A 24,474-nucleotide genomic window follows, 5' to 3' on the forward strand; every position below is an offset into this window, starting at 1 on the left:
GGAGTGACATTAACAACTTGTTGTTTTTTTTCTGTTCTGTCAACCCTACACTGCTGGTGAGGACTCTGTCAAGTAGGAATTCTTTATGGCTAGTTATATCCAAATTCCTTACCTTATTAGTATATGTTATTAAGGCTGTACTGTAGATTACTTATATTCAAGGCCTAAAATGGCCAATTCTTCCTTGTAAATATAATGGCTATATGTTATAGTTAAAGAAGAACTCCCGCAAACAAACAAAAAAACAACAACTTTCTGACCTGCTAGAAAGGTACATGATGTAATCTGTAGTGAATGTTATCTTCTTATCAGTGTCTGTGTTTGTGAGCTATCCCCTCCCTTCTGCTTCTCAGCTGTGTCATGTGACCAACAATCAGACTTTCCAAATAACACAGCATCTTATGTGTGGACAGGAAGTCAGTTTCTCTATGTATTTCTATGGCACCCTCAATGTCAATCTCATAGGAATGAATGGAGAAGTAACTGGCTTCCTGTCCTGTGTCAGTTAGAGATCAGAGAGTTGGTTATGTGACACAGCTGAGGATCATAATGTAGGTTATAACTCACAAATACAGTCACTGACCAGAAGATTACATTCACTACAGATTACATCGTGTACCTTTCTAGCAGGTCAGAGAATACAAATATTTGTGGGAGTTAAAAATTTAAGTGAGAAGAGTGGCAGCCTCAATATGTGCCAGTCAGTAAATGCTCAAAAATAAGATGCACAGGTTATTGGGTGACCTCTGCTCATTAATAATTTACCTATATATTTTTTTCATCAGAATCTGAGCCAGGATAGTGTTATGCAGCTCCAAAAAGGTCATTGAAAGTCAATAAAATGCAGAATAATTTGAAAAGGTTGGCGCCATTAGGTACACCATCTCCAATGGTCATATCTACTAACTGATCATCGAAGAATGCAGTATACACAGTACTGTACAAAAGGTTTAGGCAGGTGTAGGGAAAATGCTGCAAAGTAAGAATGCTTTTGAAAATAGAAGTGTTAATAGTTTATTTTTACCAATTATCAAAATGCAAGAAAGAACAAAAGAGAATCTAAATCCAATCAATATTTGCTGTAACCACCCTTTGCCATCAAAATGGCATCAATTCTTCTAGTTGCACTCGCACACAGTATTTGAAGGAACTCTGCAATAAGGTTATTCCAAGTATCTTGGAAAACTAAGCACAGATTTTTTGTGAATGTAGGCTTGCTCAAATACTTTGGTCTCTTCATCTAATTCCAGACTGACTGGATGATGTGGAGATCAGGGCTCTGTGGAGCCATATCATCACTTCCAGGACTCCTTGTTATTCTTTACGCTAAATATAGTTCTTATGACATTGGCTGTATGTTTGGGGTTGTTGTTCTGCTGCAGAATACATTTAAATTTAAACTATTAAGCAATCTTACTCTGCAGCATTTTTCCCCACCTGCCTAAAACTTGTGCACATTACTGTAAATATGTGGTTACTCTTCTGTACAACCTGTTTTTTCCAGAATACTATAATCCATCGGTCATATTTCTCCATAAGCTTATTTTATTAACTGCCTCCGGACCGCCTAACGCAGGATTGCGGTCCGGAGGCGGCTGGTTTATTCCTCTTCAACGCGCCGGCGCGTCATCTCGCGAGACGCAAGATTTCCTGTGAACGTGCGCACACAGGAGCGCGCTTTCACAGGAAACGGCAGGTAAACGAGTGCATCTACAGCCTGCCAGCAGCGATCATTCGCTGGCAGGCTGTAGATGCGATTTTTTTAACCCTTGAAAGGTATGTCAAACGCTGTTTTGTTAACAGTGTCTGGTATACCTGCTACCTGGTCCTCTGTTGGTCCCTTTTGCTTGGATCGTCCACCAGAGGACACAGGTAGCTCTGTAAGTAGCACCAAACACCACTACACTACACCCCCCACCCCCTGTCACTTATTAACCCCTGATCAACCCATATAGACTCCCTGATCACCCCCCTGTCATTGATCACCCCCCTGTCAGGTTCCATTCAGACGTCCGTATCTGTTTTGCGGATCCATGGATCCACAAAACACATACGGATGTCCGAATAGAGCCTTACAGGGGGGTGATCAATGACAGGGGGGTGATCACCCCATATAGACTGCCTGATCACCCCCGTCATTGATCACCCCCCTGTAAGGCTCCATTCAGATGTCCGTATGTGTTTTGCAGATCCGCAAAACACGGACACCGCGGATCTGCAAAACACGGACACCGGCAATGTGCTTTCCGAATTTTGCGGATCTGCACATTGCCAGAACTATATTGCCAGAACTATATAGAAAAAAGAATAGAACATGTCCTATTCTTGTCCGCAGTTGCGGACAAGAATAGGACATGTTCTATAGGCTACAAAAAACGCGGTGTTCGCCCTATCAGGCCCGATCTTGTGCGCACACTTGCGTTCAGTCCGCCCCACTGCAGTGACAGAATTATTTTTTTCTGATCACTGCAAAAACACCGTAAAATTGCTGCGGCGCTATAAAAAGTTAACTTTTGAGGGGCATGGCGAGTTCATAGAAGATTTTTTATTTTTTTTTGCACAAGTTAGAGGGAATTGTTTTTTTTGTTTTTTCTTACAAAGTCTCATATTCCACTAACTTGTGACAAAAAATAAAATCTCACATGAACTCACCAAACCCCTCACAGAGTGAAAATGCGTAAAATTTTTTAAACATTTATATTCCAGACTTCTTCTCACGCTTTAGGGCCCCTAAGATGCCAGGGCAGTATAAATAGCCCACAAGTGACCCCATTTTGGAAAGAAGACAAAGAAGACACCCCAAGGTATTCCGTGAGGGGCATATATTTTTTTTTTTTGGCACAAGTTAGGGGAAAATGATTATTTTATTTATTTTTTCTCTTACAAAATCATTTTCCGCTAACTTGTGCCAAACAAAGGAACTCGCCATGCCCCTCACGGAATACCTTGGGGTGTCTTCTTTCCAAAATGGGGTCACTTGTGGGGTATTTATACTGCCCTGGCATCTTAGGGGCCCTAAAGCGTGAGAAGAAGTCTGGAATCCAAATGCCTAAAAATGCCCTCCTAAAAGGTACTCATTGGAATTTGGGCCCCTTTGCGCATCTTGGCTGCAAAAAAGTGTCACACATGTGGTATCGCCGTACTCTGAAGAAGTAGGGCAATGTGTTTTGGCGTGTATTTTTACATATACCCATGCTGGGTGAGAGAAATATCTCTGTCAAATGACAACTTTGTATAAAAAAAAAATGGGAAAAGTTGTCTTTTAGATGCCCAGCATGGGTATATGTAAAAATACACCCCAAAACACATTGCCCTACTTCTTCTGAGTACGGCGATACCACATGTGTGACACATTTTTGCAGCCAAGATGCGCAAAGGGGCCCAATTTCCAATGAGTACTTTCAGGATTTCACAGGGCATTTTTACGAATTTGGATTCCAAACTACTTCTCGCGCTTTAGGGCCCCTAAAATGCCAGGGCAGTATAAATACCCCACATGTGACCCCATTTTGGAAGTAAGACACCCCAAGGTATTCCGTGAGGGGTATGGTTAGTTCATGTAAAAAAAAAAATTTTTGTCACAAGTTAGTGGAATATGAGACTTTGTAAAAAAAATAAAAAAATCATCATTTTCTGCTAACTTGTGACAAAAAATAAAAACTTCCATGAACTCACTATGCCCATCAGCGAATACCTTAGGGTGTCTACTTTCCGAAATGGGGTCATTTGTGGGGTGTTTCTACTGTCTGGGCATTGTAGAACCTCAGGAAACATGACAGGTGCTCAGAAAGTCAGAGCTGCTTCAAAATGCGGAAATTCACATTTTTGCACCATAGTTTGTAAACGCTATAACTATTACCCAAACCAATAAATATACACTTATTGCATTTTTTTTTATCAAAGACATGTAGAACAATAAATTTAGAGAAAAATGTATATAGAAATGTAGTTTTAATTGAAAAATGTTACAACTGAAAGTGAAAAATGACTTTTTTTGCAAAAATTTCGATTAATATAAAAAAAAAGTTAAAATGTCAGCAGCAATAAAATACCACCAAATGAAAGCTCTAATAGTGAGAAGAAAAGGAGGTAAAATTCATTTGGGTGGTAAGTTGTATGACCGAGCAATAAACCGTGAAAATAGTGTAGTGCAGAATTGTAAAAAGTGGTCTGGTCATTAAGGGGGTTTAAGCTAGGGGGGCTGAGGTGGTTAATATGTTTATTGATATTTTTTTTTTTTTTACTTTTTCATTGTAGAAATACTACTAGAAGTACTAAAAGAATGTCTCATAAGAATGTTTTGCATCAGGACTTCTCAATCTTTTTATTTAGGGGTTCCAACAACCAGAACACATTAATTCTTGGTCCTCACCAATGGTCAATGTTCTTGCCAAACAGTAAAACAAGCCTCAGGATGTATCTTTCATTTGTATGCTGAGCCAAAAATGAAGTCATATAGTTATATAATGTTATATTAGATTTCTGAAGCCACAGAAAGCTTTTTCAGCATATGATCACTTTTTTCAAAACTGCCCCCCAGCTGCACCTCACCAACAACTGGGTCCCTCACCAGTGAGACCTGCTTTACAGTTTGAGAAGCACTGGTCTACACAGTGGAGTAGCCATTCAGTGGATGCTCGATATGCTTATAGATTGCTGCTTTTTTTCTACAGGCCACCTTTATTATTTATGGGCATCTTTGGATCTGATTATCCGAATCCATAAAATATTCAGGTCACCCACGACGACCAGTTTGAGAAATAGTTTTTGCTTTTAATACTGTATAATAAAGAAAGGTTCTACTTTGTTGGTTGCTTGCCACCCACATTGTTGCCACCAATGACTTCCTGTCCATGACCCTTTCCGCATTCCAGAACTAAATCATCCTTCAAAGTTTGTTTATTGTGGGCTGAGGTCTCATGTACTTTTAATGCTTTCTCCTTTCAACCTTTCTAACTCTAATTGACTTCTGCTCCATTTCTCTAAGAGCAGCTCTATTGCCAATTAGTTAAACATTTCGTTTTACATGTCCTAGAGGCAGTCATGTTCTCGGAAATAGAGCAGTTTGTGTTTGGCCAGTACAGTTTGCTGTTGAGACACTACTGCATTAAATGAGTATTGACTCTACAATCCAATTTAGGATATCGAATTAATCCCCTTGGACATACTAGCTTGTCAGTGATTATTGACTTTTCATTGCTAAGCTGCTACTTCTCTTCCAGGTGAATGTTATATTATGAATGTGGGCAAATAGGCAGTACCCAACTTGAGCTTCCAGGGTATCCAGAAGATTTATAATGGGCTGGAAAAAAATGTTGTCTCTTTCTTGAAACCTATGGATAATTTGAATGTTTGCATATGTAGATCATAGTGGCAGTAGATATGTACTTTACACTAATCTTCGTCCTTTTTTTTCTTTTTATATATGCAGAATGCTGTTGTTTCCTTTAAAGAGCTGTGTGGACTTTCTCCTGTAGCTAACCTCATGCAGTGCATCATGGCTCTGTCTACTCGCCTAGCTGGACCGGAGAACACTCCAGTTGTTGTCATGAATCTTACTGATCAGTATCCCACCATGGAGCTACAAGGTACCGTCCCAGAGGTCATGAAAAAGATTTTAACAGCATATGACTGTGTAAGTATTTTTGTCATAATCATGTATTTTTACGTATAGACTGATTTTTCATCCTCAGCGTGGCCATATGTAAAAAGCCATAATGGTAAACCTTATTGAAGTGCATAGGGTCTTGTACGCATAAGGAAGTTTTTCCACCACCGATCCTGACAGTGAAAGGTCAGCATTGCTACTTTACCTCTGCAATCCCCTCATAGTTTTTTTACTGCAAGATGGTGCCCAGCCATCTACATTCAGGGGAATGGGGCCATGCCGCAGTTCCCTGCACTACCAGGTAGCCAAGAGTGCTTGTGTGCAAGGAGAAATTTAGAGGGGACACTGCCTTTTTATTTTCGCGATTTGGTGGGAGTCCTAGAGATCGGATCCCCGTTGATCCTGCCGTGATGGCATATCTTTCCAAATCTTCTGGAATATTCTAGAGTCTCCTGGAAATGGGTAGACCCTCTGGATTCCTGAAAAGGCTGCCAAATCTCTGTCTTATCACCGGTGCCCTTATGTGCTCTGAGGTGGCATGATGAATTACAAAATAGGTGTGGCCTATGCTGGAAACGGAGTTTGGCCTTTGAAAAGGGCTTATCCATGCCCAAAAGAAATTCCATGAAGTCCAATGTGGCTTCATACGGCTCTTCTCCTTTCACATCAGTGGACCCCACTGCATTCCAGAAAGTTGGCAAGTATGGTGGTATGACATCACTTTATAATATGGGAATACCCCTTTAAACATATTCAGCTGATGGGGTGAACTAAATGTCTACTTGACTCTAACAAATGATTACAGAACTGTAAGTAAATCCAGCTTTTATCGGAGGTCCTCTTTACTAGGTACAGTCTTGTAGATTCCAGCTTACTGTATTATACAGAAGGATATTGCCATTGCTGTCCCTAAAACTCAGGAGTCATTTTTGGATCATAGTTTTCCACTTGTCGGGCCTTCTTGTATATAGGTTTTTTCAGAGTTGGACAGGATAGTTTGCGATCCGACAGTTATTGGGCCCTACACAAGATGATAAAGCCACTACTAGATGGGTTCCACTGTAATATTACTTGGTATTGTAATGGGTAACAGGATTAACAACATTTGTTCATATGGAGATCTTTTGATTTTTATCGTAGACGAGTTACCGGTAAGTGGTGGGGTGGGGGAGGGAGAGACGTAATCCTGTGTTTACCTATACAGCATAGAAAAGGCTCTGACTGCAGCTCATCTAATGAGAATATAGGACAAGTCACTGTGTTACAATGAAGATCTGACTCCTACCTAATGGACAGTGATGCAAGTGTGAACAGAACTGAGCGCTATGCTCTGCAGAAGCTTTATTCTTGCCTATGTGATCATTTCTATTGGGACACATATTATCCTGGATGTGACTGTATAGAGTATTCCCCATGGTATATCCCTTTCATATTAAATTAAGGCAGTGGCGTACATAGAGAAGTAAGGGCCCCATAGCGAGAATCCAACCAGGCCCCCACACAGGACAGAAGGGTTTCCGCCTAAACCCCTTTTAATGGCCCATTTATTCCACTGTCTCATTTGCTAAAAGTGGTTCCTTCAGAGGGTAGAGTCCTGACCAAGTTTTCACCCCCAGTTGAAGAGGGGATGATCCCAGTTGGACCCCCTCTTGCCCTGGGCCCCATAGTAGCCGCATAGTCTGCCACTATGGTAGTTACACCCCTGAATTAAAGGAGTATTCCCATATCAGACATTGATGGCATATCCCTAGAATATGCCATCAATGCCAGATAGGCGTGGGTTAAACCTCTGGAACCCGCTCCAATCTTATAGAACAGGGTTCCATAAGTGAAATAGAGCAAAAGAACTTGGCTGTTTTCTTAAGTCCCATAGAGGTGAATGGAGAGCGCACGCTAGGCTACCGCTCCATTCACTGCTTTGGGAGACAACTGAGTCGGCACTGTGCTAGTTTCGGAACTCCCATAGCGGTGAATGGAGGGTGGCCATGCATACCCGGCTGATCCCTTTTCACTTCAGGGCACGCCACTTTGGACATAGGAGTACGGTAGATCCCAGAGGTGGGAACCACACATATCTAAAGTTGATGGCATATCCTAGCGATGTGCCATCAATGTCTTAGATGAGCCAACCCCTTTGATATTTATTAATGTAAATAATGCTAATGCTACAATCCAGTTAGGAAATCAAAAATAATGTGTAATTTATGTGGTACCCTGCTATTTATTTTCTTCAGATTTGTGTTCCTTGACTGTTTTTAGCTCCATCAGTAAGGCCAGAGCTGTGACTACAGTCTAGATGCAGTGCCTACAGGAAGTCACTGAAAATCATTATAACAAGAAAACCCCTTTAAGCCAAGCTTGCTAATGTCATCACCCTCCCTGTGATAAAATTATATATGAGTATGGCCATTTTGAAGTTCTGTACATAAAATATTAAGTAATGACATCATTATTCTTAATAGAAACCTTACAGTAGCTGATGGAGGCTTCTGAAAACAGAGCAGGCCAACTAGGGAGATCACGGACTCCCTGGATATGTGCTGTTTCCATTAGCAAGCTATAAACCATCATTAATGGTAGACTAAGGTCTGTGGTTGGGCTGTAGGCTATAGAATAGGATCTATGATGTACTAATGAGAACTCAATGCAGTGGAGAGGTTTGCATTCCCGTGGTTACCGTTCTAGATTTTCACACCTATAGTAGCGAGTGATCACCGACAGTATTTTAGAGAATTACTTCAGTTCCCAAATATTTTATGGAATCCGTAAAGTCATGATTAGAATAGTTGTTCTATCTGTCTTTTCATGGCCAAGTTGAAACTGAAATGTAAAAATGGAATGGATATGAGGTTAATATTTGAAAGCCCATGTTGACTCTTGTATTGTATTCCGGTATGACTGACATGAGGCCAGCAGTGAGAGTGTTAGAAGTGCAGAGACATTTGTTTGAATAGTAAACTATTTAAGAGTTCATTGTGTTTGTTTAAGAGACTGAAAAGTTCAGTGTGATACACAGTGTTGTAATTAGAGTCCTTAGGTCACCAGAGCAAACTTCGGATTCCCTGTATTATTACTGCCTCCACTCCCTGTGTAAAATGTTCCAGCATTGGACGCAAATTGGGCAAATAAATGGATGTGAGCCAAATACATTATTTTAAATAACTCGCTAATGGGAAACTTTTACTATGCAAAATGTGTTAATCTTCCGCACGTTGACCAAAATCCACATTATTACAGATGTAAAATGTAAAAAGATATAAGTGATCAAGTTACAAGAATTATGTTCTGTACCCAAAGCCATTTATCCTTATTCCCTAATATGGTTCAAAAAAGAAAACCCTTTTTTTTTTTTTAAATACAATCCCGGGTGGCAGGGGAAGGCAGAGATTGCCAGAATCTGAGATTATTTGTTAGTCTAGATGTCTGGCACATATTGTTTCAGTCATGTAACAAGTTATACAGACTCGGTGAGTAATCTGCTTTTCTCTGTGGACCGTGTTTTACTGTTAGGGCTCATTCAGACAGCCGTATATTTGTGTCCGCATCCGTTCCGCAATTTGGCGGAATGGACCCATTCATTTCAATGGGGCCGCAAATTATGCATCTGTACTTCCATACCATGGCCCCGCAAAAAAAGATAGATTCTGTCATACTACTGGCCGTTCAAAATGGGGAACGCACACGGCTGGTATCCGTGTTTTGGAGATCCACAATGTACGCACCGCAAAACAGATTTGGTTGTCTGAATGAGCCCTTATACTGTAGATGTATAAAATTTAATTACTCTAATTTTGTGCGATCTAGTCCAGATCTTTCCTTGAAAAGTAATTTATGTCTTCTTTCTTTTTTGACTTTACTTAGCGATATAACAATCATCATGTTTTTTTCTCTGATGGATTCTATTCTTGTATATATTCTGATTCCTAAGAAAAGCTATTTAAATAGTTTAATGTTTAGAGGAAAGGCCTTTGGGGACTCGCACATCTATATGCAGCACAGCTCCATTCATGTGACGAACGTTCATTCTCTTGATCTGTGAGGGTCTCGATGTCAGAGTCCCATAGACAATATTGCATATCCTTGCAATAGGTCTTCACTTTTTAACATGGAAATATTTCTTTAAGGCGTCTTTCACATCAGCGTTTTGGCATTCCAGTTTTGAGATCCGGCATAGGATCTCAAAACCAGGCCAAAACGGTTCAGTTTAGAGCCAATGTATTGTGAATAGGTTATGCTTAGTTCAGGATGCATCAGTATGCATTCTGTTCCGGCAGCATTCCATTTTGTAGCCAGACACAAAACTGCTGCAAGCTGTGGTTTTGTGTCCGTTCATCGAAACAGAACTAACCAGATCCGTCACTAAAAACAATGTAAGTCAATGGTTCCAGATCCATTTTTTTCAGATCCTAAAAAAACGGATCCGTCACCCATTGACTTACATCGTATTTAGTGACTGAATCTGTTTGTCCCATTTTGATTTAACACAACAGCATCCTAACGGAACGGATGCATCCTAATGTGTTGAATTAAACTAAACAGTTTTGGCCCGGTTTTGAGATCCTCTGCCGTATCTCAAAACCGGAAACTAAAGTGCACATGTGAAAGTAGCCTAATGCATACCTTAGTTTTCATAAAAAAATGCTGTGCTTCTTTGTACAATCATAACTGTGAAGTAACAGGTCTTTTGGGGGCTTCCCTAATGTCTTTTTCAGCCATAGTATTCCCTATTTCAGCTGCACAGCTAGATGTATTTCACTCAGAAGCAGGGGGTTTCTCCCTTCTGTGGAATATACCAAGCACTGTTTTCACCTCCAGAGGTCCCAGAGCAAATATGGAGCGGGAAATCACACAGACACATAGGAAACTCCTATAATCTTCAAAATCTGTGTAGAAGTGGTACTTTTTTCAGGTTCATTAGCTCAGCTTGCCCTCACATGCCCCCTGTTTCCTTTGGACCATATTCTGAGTCTCTGTTACTAGGGGCAGATCTTGCCTGACAACAGGCAGTGGACTGCAAATCAGGTGGAAGTGAGACCCCTAGTGGTTTTTCCAGGTGGATGCAGGCAGATTTTTTAATAAAGTGATTTAGAATTTTGTTTGTTAGACTATTCTCTATTAAATAAAATGAAATTGTGTGGCAGTAGAGTGACTGTTTTAAGTATTGTAAGGTGGGTTTTCAATAGATCAAACTTTTTTCAGCACATTCCACAGATGTTCAGATAAAGATCTCTTTATAAAAGAACTCTTTTTTTCATGTTCCTCAAACCATTCCTGAACATTTTTTGCAGAGTGCATTACCCTACTAAAAGGACCAGTATCATAAGGGAATAGTGTTATCATGAAGGGATGTATTTGTTCTGCAACAATGTTAAGATTGAAGGCGCATGGCAAAATAACTTCATGTAAGCAAGGACCTAAAATTTCCTCGTGGACCATCACCCATAGCTTGACTCTGCTACTGCCAGCTTGCCTTTCTCATATCCTTGTGCTATCTCTTCTTCAGGTTCACATCATATAAAACAAAATATGATTCATGAGACCAGGAAACCTTCTTCCATTACTTCATTGTCCAATTATGATACTCATGTGCCCATTATGGACAGGGGTGCACCACCAATGAGGCCAGGTGAGGCGATCGCCTCAGGCAGTACCAGGTAGGGGCAAGAGGGGGGTAGTGGAAGGGGCCATAGGCAATGAGTGTTTTCATTGTGGTAAAGGGGTTAGGTTAAAGGGAGTCTGTCACCACATTTGACCATATTAGACAGATCCTATAGCGTTATATGTGCCACCCAGCAGTTAAAAACGGTACCTTTGTTGCATATAACCGAGTCTTCTTTCTGCCAAAAATGAACTTTGAAGATTGTGTAAACGAGCCCTCTCAAGTGCCCAGGGCGGTGTCTCAATCTTCCGAGCCCAAGACCGGACCTCCCTAACGGCTCATAACCCTGCCCTCCTTGTGCCTGTGCCCGCCCGTTTACTCCCCTCCCCTCGCCTTTTCCATTGCGGCTGCGCGGACAAATTCGTAGCCGGCGCATGCGCAGTAGGTATTGCGATGCCCTGCCAGGACCGGGCATCGCATTGCGCATGCGCCAGCTACGAGTCTCGTAGCTGGCGCATGCGCAATGCGATGCCCGGTCCTGGCAGGGCATCGCAATACCTACTGCGCATGCGCCGGCTACGAATTTGTCCGCGCAGCCGCAATGGAAAAGGGGAGGGGAGTAAACGGGCGGGCACAGGCACAAGGAGGGCAGGGTTATGAGCCGTTAGGGAGGTCCGGTCTTGGGCTCGGAAGATTGAGACACCGCCCTGGGCACTTGAGAGGGCTCGTTTACACAATCTTCAAAGTTCATTTTTGGCAGAAAGAAGACTCGGTTATATGCAATAAAGGTACCGTTTTTAACTGCTGGGTGGCACATATAACGCTATAGGATCTGTCTAATATGGTCAAATGTGGTGACAGACTCCCTTTAAGAAATTGGCATGGGGGGGGGCGCCGTTTCAGTTTTCGCCTCAGGCAGCAGGAAGACTAGGTGTGCCCTTGATTATGGATACTCTTGGTGGTGGACAACACTGGCCCTCAGACCAGTCTGCAGCTATTCAGCCCCATAAACAGCAAGTTGTGATGCATGGTATTTTCTTACCCCTTTCTATCATAACCAGAAGTAACTTTTTCAGCAGTTTTTGCTACAGTAGTTCTTTTGTGGGATCAGACCAGATAGTTTAGCTTTCACTCCCCATATGCATCAATGAACCTTGGCAGACCAGGAACCCATCTCCAGTTCACCTTCCTTAGATCACTTTTGGAAGGTATTAACCCCTTAAGGACTTAGGACGTACCGGTACACCATGTTTGCCGAGTCCTTAAGGACCCAGGGCATACCGGTACGTCCTAAATTTAAAATTACATTGCGGCGGGGGTAAATCGGAACAGGATGTCCGCTGAAATCATTCAGCGGACATCCTGTCACAACGCCGGTCAATTCAATTTTTACCTTATCCGGCGGGCGGCGGTGCCATCGGGTCCCCCCTACAGCCGCATGGGGACCCGATGGCACCGCCCCCTGCCGGATAAGGTAAAAATTAAATTTACCGGCGTTGTGACAGGATGTCCGCTGATTGATTTCAGCGGACATCCTGTTCCGATTTACCCCCACCGCAATGTAATTTTAAATTTAGGACGTACCGGTACTAAATTTTAAATTTAGGACGTACTCGCGCTGCCTTCCAGTGACGAGCCTGTGAGATCCAGCCCCCTGGATCTCACAGGCCGGAAGCTGTATGAGTAATACACACAGTATTACTCATACAGCCAATGCATTCAAATACAGAAGTATTGGAATGCATTGTAAAGGGATTAGACCCCCAAAAGTTGAAGTCCCAAAGTGGGACAAAAAATAAAGTAAATAAAAAGTTGAAAAAATAAAGTTTCCCCCCCCAAAAAAAATTTAGTTTCAAGTAAAAACTGTGCTAAATAAACCATTTTTTTTGTCAAAAAGTCATATGCACCCCAAAATAGTGCCAATCAAACCGTCATCTCATCCCGCAAAAAATGAGACCCTACCTAGGATAATCGCCCAAAAACAGAAAAAACTATGGCTCTCAGAATATGGAGACACTAAGGCCTCTTTCACACGGGCGTTGCAGGAAAATGTGCGGGTGCGTTGCGGGAACACGCGCGATTTTTCCAAAACATTGTAATGCGTTTTGCACTCGCGTGAGAAAAATCGCGCATGTTTGGTACCCAACATAAGGGAAAATAATAGCATTCTGAATACAGAATGCATAGTAATATAGCGCTGGAGGGGTTAAAAATAATAATTTAACTCACCTTAATCCACTTGATCGCGCAGCCGGCATCTCCTTCTGTCTTCATCTTAGCTGTGTGCAGTAACAGGACCTGTGGTGACGTCACTCCGGTCATCACATGATCCATCACATGATCTTTTACCATGTTGATGGATCATGTGATGGACCATGTAATGACCGGAGTGACATCACCACTGTGTTACTGGACACAGCTAAAATGAAGACAGAAGGAGATGCCGGCTGTGTGATCAAGTGGATTAAGGTGAGTTAAATTTTAATTATATGTTTTTTTTTTACCCCTCCAGCGCTATTTTACTATGCAGTCTGTATTCAGAATGCTATTATTTTCCCTTATAACCATGTTATAAGGGAAAATAATAATGATCGGGTCTCCATCCCGATCGTCTCCTAGCAACCGTACGTGAAAACCGCACCACATCCGCACTTGCTTGCGGATGCTTGCGATTTTCACCCAACCCCATTCATTTCTATGGGACCTGCGTTATATGAAAAACGCAGAATATAGAGCATGCTGCGATTTTCACGCAACGCACAAGTGATGTTTGAAAATCACCGCTCATGTGAACAGCCCCATAGAAATGAATGGGTCGGGATTCAGTGTGGGTGCAATGCGTTCAACTCGCGCATCGCATCCGCGCGGAATACTCACCCGTTTGAAAGAGGACTAAAACATAATTTTTTTGATGTTTGAAAAACTATATTATTGTGTAAAACTTGCATAAAAATATCACATGACCTAACCCCTCAGATGAACACCGTCAAAAATAAAAAATAAAAACTGTGCTAAATAAACAATTTTTTGTCACCTTACATCATAAAAAGTGTAATAGCAAGCGATCAAAATGTCATATGCACCCCAAAATAGTGCCAATCAAACGGTCATTTCAGCCCGCAAAAAATGAGACCCTACCTAAGATAATCGTCCAAAAACTGAAAAAATTATGGCTCTCAGACTATGGAAACACTAAAACATGATTTTTTTTTGCTTCAAAAAAGAAATCATTGTGTAAAACTTACCTAATATGTATCCTTTTTTTTATGTATGTAAGTTTACACAATGATTTCTTCTTTAAACTAAAAAAAATCATGTTTTAGTGTTTCCATAGTCTGAGAGCCATAATTTTTTCAGTTTTTGGGCGATTTCCTTGGGTAGGGTATGATTTTTGCGGGAATAGAAGACTGTTTGATTGGCACTATTTTGGGGTGCATATGACGCTGCGATACCTAATATGTATCCTTTTTTTTTTATTTATGTATCGCAGCGTCCGTAATAACTTGCTCTATAAAAATATCACATGACCTAACCCCTCAGGTTATTACCGTAAAAAAAAAAAGTGTAAAAAAAAGCCATTTTTTTGTCACCTTAGATCACAAAAAGTGTAATAGCAAGCGATCAAAGTCATACACACACCAAAATAGTGCCAATAAAACAGTCATTTCATCCCGCAAAAATCATACCCTACCCAAAAACTCAAAAAATTATGTCTCTCAGACTATGAAAACACTAAAACATTATTTTTTTTATTTTAAAAAGAAATAATTGTGTAAAACTTGCATTAAAAAAAAAGATACAAATTAGGTATCGCCGCATCCGTGAAAACCTGGTCTATAAAAATATCACATGATCTACCTGTGTAATATAGAGCAACCAAAAATCATATGTACCCTAAACTAGTACCAACAATACTGCCACCCTATCCCGTAGTTTCTAAAATGGGGCCACTTTTTTGGAGTTTCTACTCTAGGGGTGCATCAGGGGGGCTTCAAATGGGACATGGTGTCAAAAACTGTCCAGCAAAATCTGCCTTCCAAAAACCATATGGCATTCCATTCCTTCTGCGCCCTGCCGTGTGCCCGTACAGCAGTTTACGACCACATATGGGGTGTTTCTGTAAACTACAGAATAAGGACAATAAATATTGAGTTTTGTTTAGCTGTTAACCCTTGCTTTGTTACTGGGAAAAATTGATAAAAATGGAAAATTTGCCAAAAAAGTGAAATTTTGAAATTGTATCTCTATTTTCCATGAATTCTTGTGGAACACCTAAAGGGTTAACAAAGTTTGTAAAATCAGTTTTGAATACCTTGAGGGGTGTAGTTTATAGAATGGGTGGTTTCTATTATGTAAGCCTCGCAAAGTGAATTCAGACCTGAACTGGTCCCTAAAAATTGGGTTTTTGAAAATTTCTGAAAAATTTCAAGATTTGCTTCTAAACTTGTAAGCCTTGTTACAGCCCCCAAAAATAAAATATCATTCCCAAAATGATCCAAACATAAAGTAGACATATGGGCAATGTAAAGTAATAACTATTTTTGGAGTTATTACTATGTATTATAGAAGTAGAGAAATTGAAACTTGAAAATTTGACACTTTTTACAAATTTTTGATAAATTTGGTATTTTTTTTATAAATAAAAATTAATGTTTTTTACATCATTTTACCAGTGTCATGAAGTACAATATGTGATGAAAAAACAATCTCATAATGGCCTAGATAAGTCAAAGCGTTTTAAAGTTATCAGCACCTAAAGTGACACTGGTCAGATTTGCAAAAAATGGCCAAGTCTTTAAGGTGAAATAGGGCGTCCTTAAACACTGCATACCTGGAACACAAGACCTGCCGTTTTGCGAAGACGTGTAACACAACATGAAAATTGCGATGTGACCTACTGCAATGTAATTGTCCCAAAAATCTAACAATGTTGGATTTTTAGTGGCAAGTCGCACACGACTTTTCCTTCATAGACCACAATGCGAGTGGTGTGTGACTGCGTCTTAGGGTGCTTTCACACTAGCGTTTTCCGCTTTTTAGTTCCGTCACAGGAGCTCAATACCGGAAAAAAAACTGATCAGTTTTATCCTAATGAATTCTAAATGGAGAGTATTCCGTTCTGGATTCATCAGTTCAGTCCCTCTTACGTTTTTTGGATGGAGAAAATACTGCAGCATGCTGCAGTTTTCTCTCCGGCCAAAAATTCTGAACACTTGCTGGATCCGGCATTAATTTACATTGAAGTGTATTAGTGCCGGATCCGGCATTAGGGTAAGTGTTCCGGCAAAACGGATCTGGCTTTCCGATCTGCGCATGCGCAGACCTTTAAAAATGCACACAAAAAAAATACCGGATCCATTTTTCTGGATGACACCGGAGAAACTGATCAAGTATTTCAATGCATTTTTCAGACTGATCCGCATCCGAATCCGTCTGACAAATGCCATTAGTTTGCGTCCGGATTGCCGGATCTGGCAGGCAGTTCTGGCGACGGAACTGCCTACCGGAATTCTCTGCCGCAAGTGTGAAAGTACCCTTACCTGCATCTTTTTTACAGTAAAATCATAGCTTTAAAAAGATTTTTTTAATATTTTTTTAACTAGTGACCTATCCTATGGATAGCGCATCAGTATCTGATTGGTGCGAGTCTGACACTTCGGACCCCCTCCGATTAGCTGTTTGAAGAGGCACCGACACCTTCTCTCAGCTCACCAAGCACAGCGCCATGCATTGTACAGCGACGTATATTGCAGCTCAGCCCCATTCACTTCAGTGGGGCTGAGCTGCGCCTAGACCATGTGACCGATAAACATGACGTTGCATGGCCTAGGCAAAGCAGAGAGAAGGCCACAGTGCTGTTTTGAGTACCACTGCCTTCCCTCTCAAATAGCTGATCGCCGGGGGTCCCGGGTCTCGAACCCCCACCAGTCAGATACTGTTGACCTTTCCAGAGGAAAACCCCTTTACGCTAGTCCAGGGATCTCAAACTGCGGCCCTCTAGCTGTTGCAAAACTACAACTCCCAGCATGCCCGGACAGCCTACAGGTATCAGCCTACAGCAGGGCATTGTGGGAGTTGTAGTTTTGCAACAGCTGGAGGGCCGCAGTTTGAGATGCCTGCGCTAGTTGCATTGCAGACATATCGCACAAATGTTTTTGGTTGCGTAACTTTTTTAAGACTTGACGCAGTGTAGCCCCAGCCTTATGACTGATTGGTCTCTCTGTCCGTTCGTCTATCTCAGGGTCGCTCAACCTGCGTCCCTCCAGCTGTTGTAAAACTACAACTCCCACCATGCCCTGCTGTAGGCTGATAGCTGTGAGCTGTCCGGGCATGCTGGGAGTTGTAGTTTTGCAACAACTGGAGGGCCGCAGGTTGGGCATCCTTGGTCTATCTTGTATAATTATACATAACACTTTATAATCCTATTTACAGCTTTGAATGCCATGTTGTAGGGCAGCGTGCAATAAGAGAATCTACTAACAAGGCAGAGATCAATAATAACCTCATTACAGACTGGCTGAGGTTTTGCTGCAGACAGGATAAGTCAGTTTATAATGAAGTGTAATTGACCTCTCCTCCCTTGTTAAAGCAAAGAAGAAAATGAGAGCTGATTGAAAACAGAACTGCTGGGTGTTACTTGAAATGCACGGCAAATATCTGTCGGCATCATGTGAACTTTGGAGACGTATTAACACGTATTATCAAAAGCGCCATGAGGAGTATTATGAAGAGTTGATTTAAATTATTTAAGGGTCAGCTTTTTATTTATTTTTTGTATTTTACTAGTTTTATTTTTTATTCTGTAGTTCTGTAGAAAGCAACAGGAGGATCCTTTCACATGGGCAGATATTCATGTAGAGAAACGAGAATCTTTGTTTTTAGGCACTGTACACAGGACAATCTTGGTGATTTTGGTATCCGCATCAATGAGCGTTTGCTTGTACATCGGGTCATCAGCAGAACCAATTATTTGGAATGAGACTTCTCATGTAAAGGAGCCATAAAAGCGTTTTTTCCCTTTTGCAGCCAATCATTGGCCTCACTGGTGCACTGTAGAGGACATTGATTGGCTGCAGTAGTCTTGGGTTGTCAACATCGTGTCACTGCTGCAGCCGTGTAAATAGGTCCCAACCAGAGCCGCAGTATGCCGTTAGCCAAGTATTGATCACTTCTTTATTGCAGACTGATCCCCTGAAACCAATTATTTTCTTTTTCAGCCATTCTGTTGTAGATTTGCTGGTGTGCCTTGGATCGTTGGCCTGATGCACGACCCAGTTTAGTTCAAGCTTTAGCTGTTGGATAGATGGCCTTACACTTGACTCTAGAATAAATTGGTATACAGAAGAGTTCATTGTCAACTCAATGACTGCAAGGTGCCCCGGTCCTAAGGCTGCAAAACATGGCCAAAGGCCAATCGTCACCCCTCCAACACTGTGCTTGACTGTTGGCATGAGGTGTTTGTGGTGGTATGCGGTTTGGTTTTCAGCAAACATAGCACTGTGTATTATGGCCAAACATCTCCACTTTGAATGTCTTACCTTGGTCGCGCCGCTGCTGCATTTTGTTTTCTACTACTTCTTAGGACAGACAGATGAGACCAATCGTCCCTGATTCAGCAACAAAAAGCTTATTCGGACCCGAAACGCGTTACTTGAACTTCTCCAAATAAAACGATTTGCTGAATCAGTGAAGATTGTCTTATCTTGCTCCCGCCGCTGCCACGTCCCAGTTTCTCCTGCTTCCTTGGTTATTGGTCCAGCAGCCTGAGCTTCCCGGAGGGAGGATATGGCTGCACTTCAGCTTTAGCTTGAATACGTTATTTTTTTGTTTTGTTTTTTTGACCCATTGACTTCAGTGGGTCCGTGGCCTGCATTTGCGGCCAAGAATAGGAAAATAGGACATACTGTGTCTATTGCGGAACAAACATACAGGTGTGGAAAGCTCACAGAAGACATCCGTTTGCTTACCGTATCCACACCGTGTGCTGCGCGCATTTTTTCTGGCCTCGTAGAAATGACTGGTTCCTCATCCAGTCCAAAAAAGAAATGCAGATCGGATGCGGAACAAAAAGAATTGTTCCTTTTAAGAAGAACTGATTGGAATGGAAAAATGTTTTGCACTAAAAGTAAAAATATTATAGAAAAATGCAAGGAGCTCATCTGCAAATATGATCCTCTCTATACAGATACAAGGCTATCATTGCTTCAGAAGCGTCCCTTATCAAATATTGGGTGAATACTTTCATTGTGTTTTTAAGGCTACTTTCACACTTGCGTTTTGTGCGGATCCGTCATGGACGGATCCGTTCAGATAATACAACCGTCTGCATCCGGTCAGAACCGATCCGTTTGTATTATCTTTAACAATAGCCAAGATGGAGCCGTCTTGAACACCATTGAAAGTCAATGGTGGACGGATCCGTTTTCTATTGTGCCAGATTGTGTCAGTGAAAACGGATCCGTCCCCATTGACTTGCATTGTGTGCCAGGACGGATCAGTTCAACTCAGTTTCATCAGACGGACACCAAAACGCTGCAAGCAGCGTTTTGGTGTCCGTCTCCAGAGAAGAATGGAGACTGAACGGAGGCAAACTGATGCATTCTGAGCGGATCCTTTTCCATTCAGAATGCATTAGGGCAAAACTGCCCCGTTTTGGACCGATTGTGAGAGCCCTGAACGGATCTCACAAACGGAAAGCCAAAACGCCAGTGTGAAAGTAGACTCCTAATGACAATAAATGTACCGTAGATTACTTTGCGGAGACTTTTTGTCACTTTGAGATTAAAGAGTGTTTTTTTTTTTTTTTATGTTGATCAGTAAATGACTAATAAAATCCATTGTGATTCAGTGTTACACATTGAAAGAGGAGAATATTTGGGGAGGGGTATATTTCTGCAGTGAGCTTTGTTTTCCATGACTTTTGTTACGTTTTTCAATTGTTTTCTTTCAGGGGAAATCTGAATGGAAATCTTCTTGTCTTTGTCCCGGTAATTGCAGATGTACATTAGCATCTGTTTTACATAATTGTTCTAAATGAAGAGTCGTTTGTTCTTTCAGATCGTCACAGAATTAATAATTGCTGAATATTTCCTGCTCATTTTTACAGTAAATACAATGAATTTCCACGTTTGAGCTTCACTTTCTGTAGTCGGCAAATGAAAACCTAAACTTCATTACCATTTCTGCTGTCTTCTACCTACTTTCTTTGATTGCATTTATCTGCTGATGGGAATGGGCTGCAGACCTGATTGACTTAATACCGTAAAGATGTCTTCCAGGTTATAGATATAGATGAATTGGTCACCAGTATAGGGTCGATGGGGGAGGGGGGGGGGACACCCCCACTCATCAGCTGTTTGCAGGAGAGGAAAGCAGCTGCAGATTGAGAACTTAAAGAGGCCCTGGAACAAAAACCTAAAAGTGGCCTCATGTAGTAGGCAGATCCAGATTGACAGAATTTAGGCAAACACAAGTAGGCAGGGACAACGAAAGTAGGTGGGACCAGCAGTACCTTAGTGCAGCACTAAATTCCGCCCGAGCAGAACCAAATACCACAGTGCCACACAAAGTACTGCCACCTCGCTGCAGTATTCAACTGTATCACTGTCCTGAGGGCATCTGTGGCCGCTGGTCAGGTGCATAAGTACCTAATGCTCCCAGCATTCAGATCATGATGTACCTGGCCGGTGGCGTATGGAGGGCTTGGGTGGCCCCCTGAGCATCGACCCATCTGGAAATTTCTCTGTAGGGTGTATGGCCAGTCCGCCCCTGGCTGCCAGCAGCAGAGCTAACATAGAAAATGGAGCCAGAAACATAGCACCACTGTGTGAATAGGAGATGAGCTGCAGTAACCCAGCACGGCCACTGGACGGTGCTGTTTCAGACTTGGTTCCCTGTGTCAGCTGCAGAGGCGGTTGCTACCAACTAGTGTTAAGCGAATCAAGCTTCATTCAATACAAACTTAATGGGGTTGTCCACCTTTTGGTCCCTTTAGGCCAGACCCTCCTCCCATGTTGCCAGTACTGCAGAGGAAGCCTACTTGCCTGCTTCCCGCTGTTACATTCTGGCCTCCTGCTACTGCTGCTGTGCTCCAATCTCCACTGATGAAGCCACGTGTCCCCAATGCATCATGTGACGTATAGGGGGCCGTTTCACCACTGAAGCCTGTCATTGGCGCAGCGGCCATGTGAGCCAGTAGGGACCAAAGGAACCAGAACCCAGTGGCGAGGAGCAGGTAAGTATGCTTCCCTTCGCAAATCCAGTAATGTGGAGGGGTTTATCCGAAATGCCCTTCAACTAATGTATGTGATCCCAGCTTTAATCAGTATGCCTAGCATAATTAGATCTGTCAACAACAACTTACCTACTGGTTGACCATTTCCATGTAGGGATTATTGTGCTGCATAGAATAGAAATAAGCTGAAATACAAGGGACTACGAAATAAATACTAAAGACTATATAGCCAGAGGTAATCAAAAATGGAGCGTTACCTTTAATTAATGCCATTTTCACTCGAGGGGAGAGACACATGAGCATATGTTTTCTTCTGAAACATTGCTGTGCTGGCCGAAATAAGCGGGAATTTGTGGAAGTGAAAATGTTCTTCAGTTGAGGTCTACAATGGAAAGCCTGAAATCTCCATTTCTTACAGTGTTACATTTTATATGATTTCGCAGTTTGGGACAACTACAGACAATCCGTCCTCCTTTTTTTTTTTTTTTTTTAAACAGGGAGTTCTTCCTAAAACCACAAGTATTTGCACAGTTTAATCCAATCATGAAACCCCAAAACATAACAATGAAGTTAATAAGGCTGAAGACATACCAGCAGTGGTGTGCCGAGGGTGTTTGGCACCCGGGGCGGGTCATTTCTCTGCCCCCCCCCCCCCCAAATTAAATTCTTTCAGCCGCATCTCGTCTCTACAGAGTTTGTAACACAGACATGTTAGATTTCTCAATTTTTCCATCAACCTCCCCATCCTGGTGTCCCCACAGTGTCATCCTGCTGTCACCCCCAATACTGTGCCCGTTGTGCCCCCCAATGCCCCAGGTACTATACTGCTTAAAAAATTGTGACCCTAATAGACATAATTGGAGTCCTTTATCAAACTGGTGTAAAGTAGAACTGGATTTCCAAAAGACCTGTCAAATATGAAAGCTGGAATCTGATTGGTTGCTATGGGCAACTAAGCCAGTTCTACTTTACACCAGTTTGATAAATTACCCCAAATGTCCCTATAGTGTCTACAGCAGTTATAATGTCCCCTAGAGTGCCCCCAGTAATAATAACACCATATATTGTGCTCCAGGTAATAATCCCTGTATAGTGTCCCCAGAAATAATAGAATGGCCCCTACAGTGCCTCCTTAATAGCAAGGCCCCAATGCTGCCCCCATATAGTAATTTCCCCCATACTGCCCCCCACACAGTAGTGTCCCCCACGCTGCCCCCCACACAGTAGTGTCCTCCATACAGTAATTTCCCCCACACAGTAGTGTCCCCCCACGCTGCCCCCCACACAGTAGTGTCCCCCACGCTGCCCCCCACACAGTAGTGTCCCCCACGCTGCCCCCCACACAGTAGTGTCCTCCATACAGTAATTTCCCCCACACAGTAGTGTCCCCCCACGCTGCCCCCCACACAGTAGTGTCCCCCACGCTGCCCCCCACACAGTAATTTCCCCCACGCTGCCTCCCACACAGTAGTGTCCCCCCACACAGTAGTGTCCCCCCACACAGTAGTGTCCCCCACACTGCAGTGTCCCCCACATTGCCATCCCTCCCATAATAAATTGCCCCCCCACTGTGTCACACAGTATCCCACCATATTCCCCCCACGTCCTCCTGTGTGCACCCCCCTCATGTCCCCCAAAGTTGCAACATTATAATATAAAATAAATGATGTTGACTCACTCATTCATTCAACAGGAGGCGGGTGCTGGCTGCAGAATCACATAGCCATCTCCCGACCTCTATGACAAGTAGCAGCGATCTGCGGTAGTTAACCCCTCAGCCAGCACCCGCCTCCTGTATATGAATTAATGGGCGAGTTATCTTCATTGGTGGCGCAGTGCACCCCCCCCCCACCCAAGCCCCCCAGTATTAATCATTGGTGGCAGTGGCCACAGGGTCCCCTCCTCATTGGTGGTGCAGTGGCAGCTTTTGATCGGAGCCCCAGCAGTGTAATCCTGGGGCTCCGATCAGTTACCATGGCAGCCAGTACGCTACTAAAGCCCTGACTGCCATGGTCAGCTCCTAGCTGCTGTGTGCACAGAGCAGCAGGGAGTGTGTGAGGTCCTATTCACCCTGATAGAGCTCTATCAGGGTGAATAGGACAAGCATTCTAGCCCCTAAGGGGGCTAAAAGTTAGTAAAAAAAATAATAAAAAATAACACAAACGCCAAAATATTAAGTATAAATAAAAAGAAAAATTTACCCCAAAAAATCTACACGTTAACAATAAACATGTTCATTTTCAGCAGATTTGTGTAGGAATTTTTAGGTTTTTTTCAAAAATGAAAATGCACAGAATATCGGTATAAATTATCGGCCTGAAAGTTCACAGATTATCGGTATCTGCTCTAAAAAATCAATATCGGTCGATCGTCAATCCCTACTTATGACTCTGTTGTCCTATTCCTCTATTATTCCTACTAGAGGTTTATGATGGATTTGTCCATTGTGGTCACCAGTTGTGGGTGTGTCCTTGCACAGTCTGCATTGGAAGCACTGACTGCATAGTGTCAGACTGTGCAGAGACACACCCACCACTGGTGACATTATTGCAGACTGTATTCAAAATACTTCTAGAAGGAACAATCGAGTAAGAGCACATGATAGAGTTATATGAAAATATGCTACAGTACTGTTCTTACATAGCGAATGCAAGTAGTTACTAAAACAGATGTCGGGAAAGGTGAGAGGTCCACTTTAAGCTTTCTTAGGGCTGTATCTATCAATAAACTTGTTGACGGTCTCCCGAACTAACCACCGGAAATTTTATTTGTTATATTTCAAAGTGGTCACATTTGCTTGATTGTCAAATTTTTTTTTTTTTTTTTTTTTTTTTTAACAATCGCCTGTTTGGATGCTCTTTTGTTAACTGTATGAAAAGTTTATTTTACACTGCCTAGACATTTAAAATGTGAAATAAAGAAGACCTGTCCTCTAGTCTGACGCATTTGTTTAGTAAATACTTGCATTCCTCGTAAAATAACAATTCTGGAACCATTCCTTTTTTATTCCTCCTAAAAATGTATCAATAAATT

General features: G+C 42.2%; 1 protein-coding gene across 1 annotated transcript in view; it reads left to right on the plus strand.

Annotated features, from left to right (window-relative positions):
- PLCL2 (phospholipase C like 2) overlaps window positions 1–24,474 on the plus strand; it is a 216,024-nt gene that overhangs the window by 128,171 nt on the left and 63,379 nt on the right. Inside the window, exon 4 of the mRNA XM_044294066.1 lies at window positions 5,432–5,635. Within this exon, the coding sequence (XP_044150001.1) occupies window positions 5,432–5,635 (204 nt within the window). The remainder of the gene's footprint in view (window positions 1–5,431; window positions 5,636–24,474) is intronic.

Source organism: Bufo gargarizans, chromosome 5, assembly GCF_014858855.1.
Source record: "Bufo gargarizans isolate SCDJY-AF-19 chromosome 5, ASM1485885v1, whole genome shotgun sequence".
NCBI classification, from domain to species: domain Eukaryota; kingdom Metazoa; phylum Chordata; class Amphibia; order Anura; family Bufonidae; genus Bufo; species Bufo gargarizans.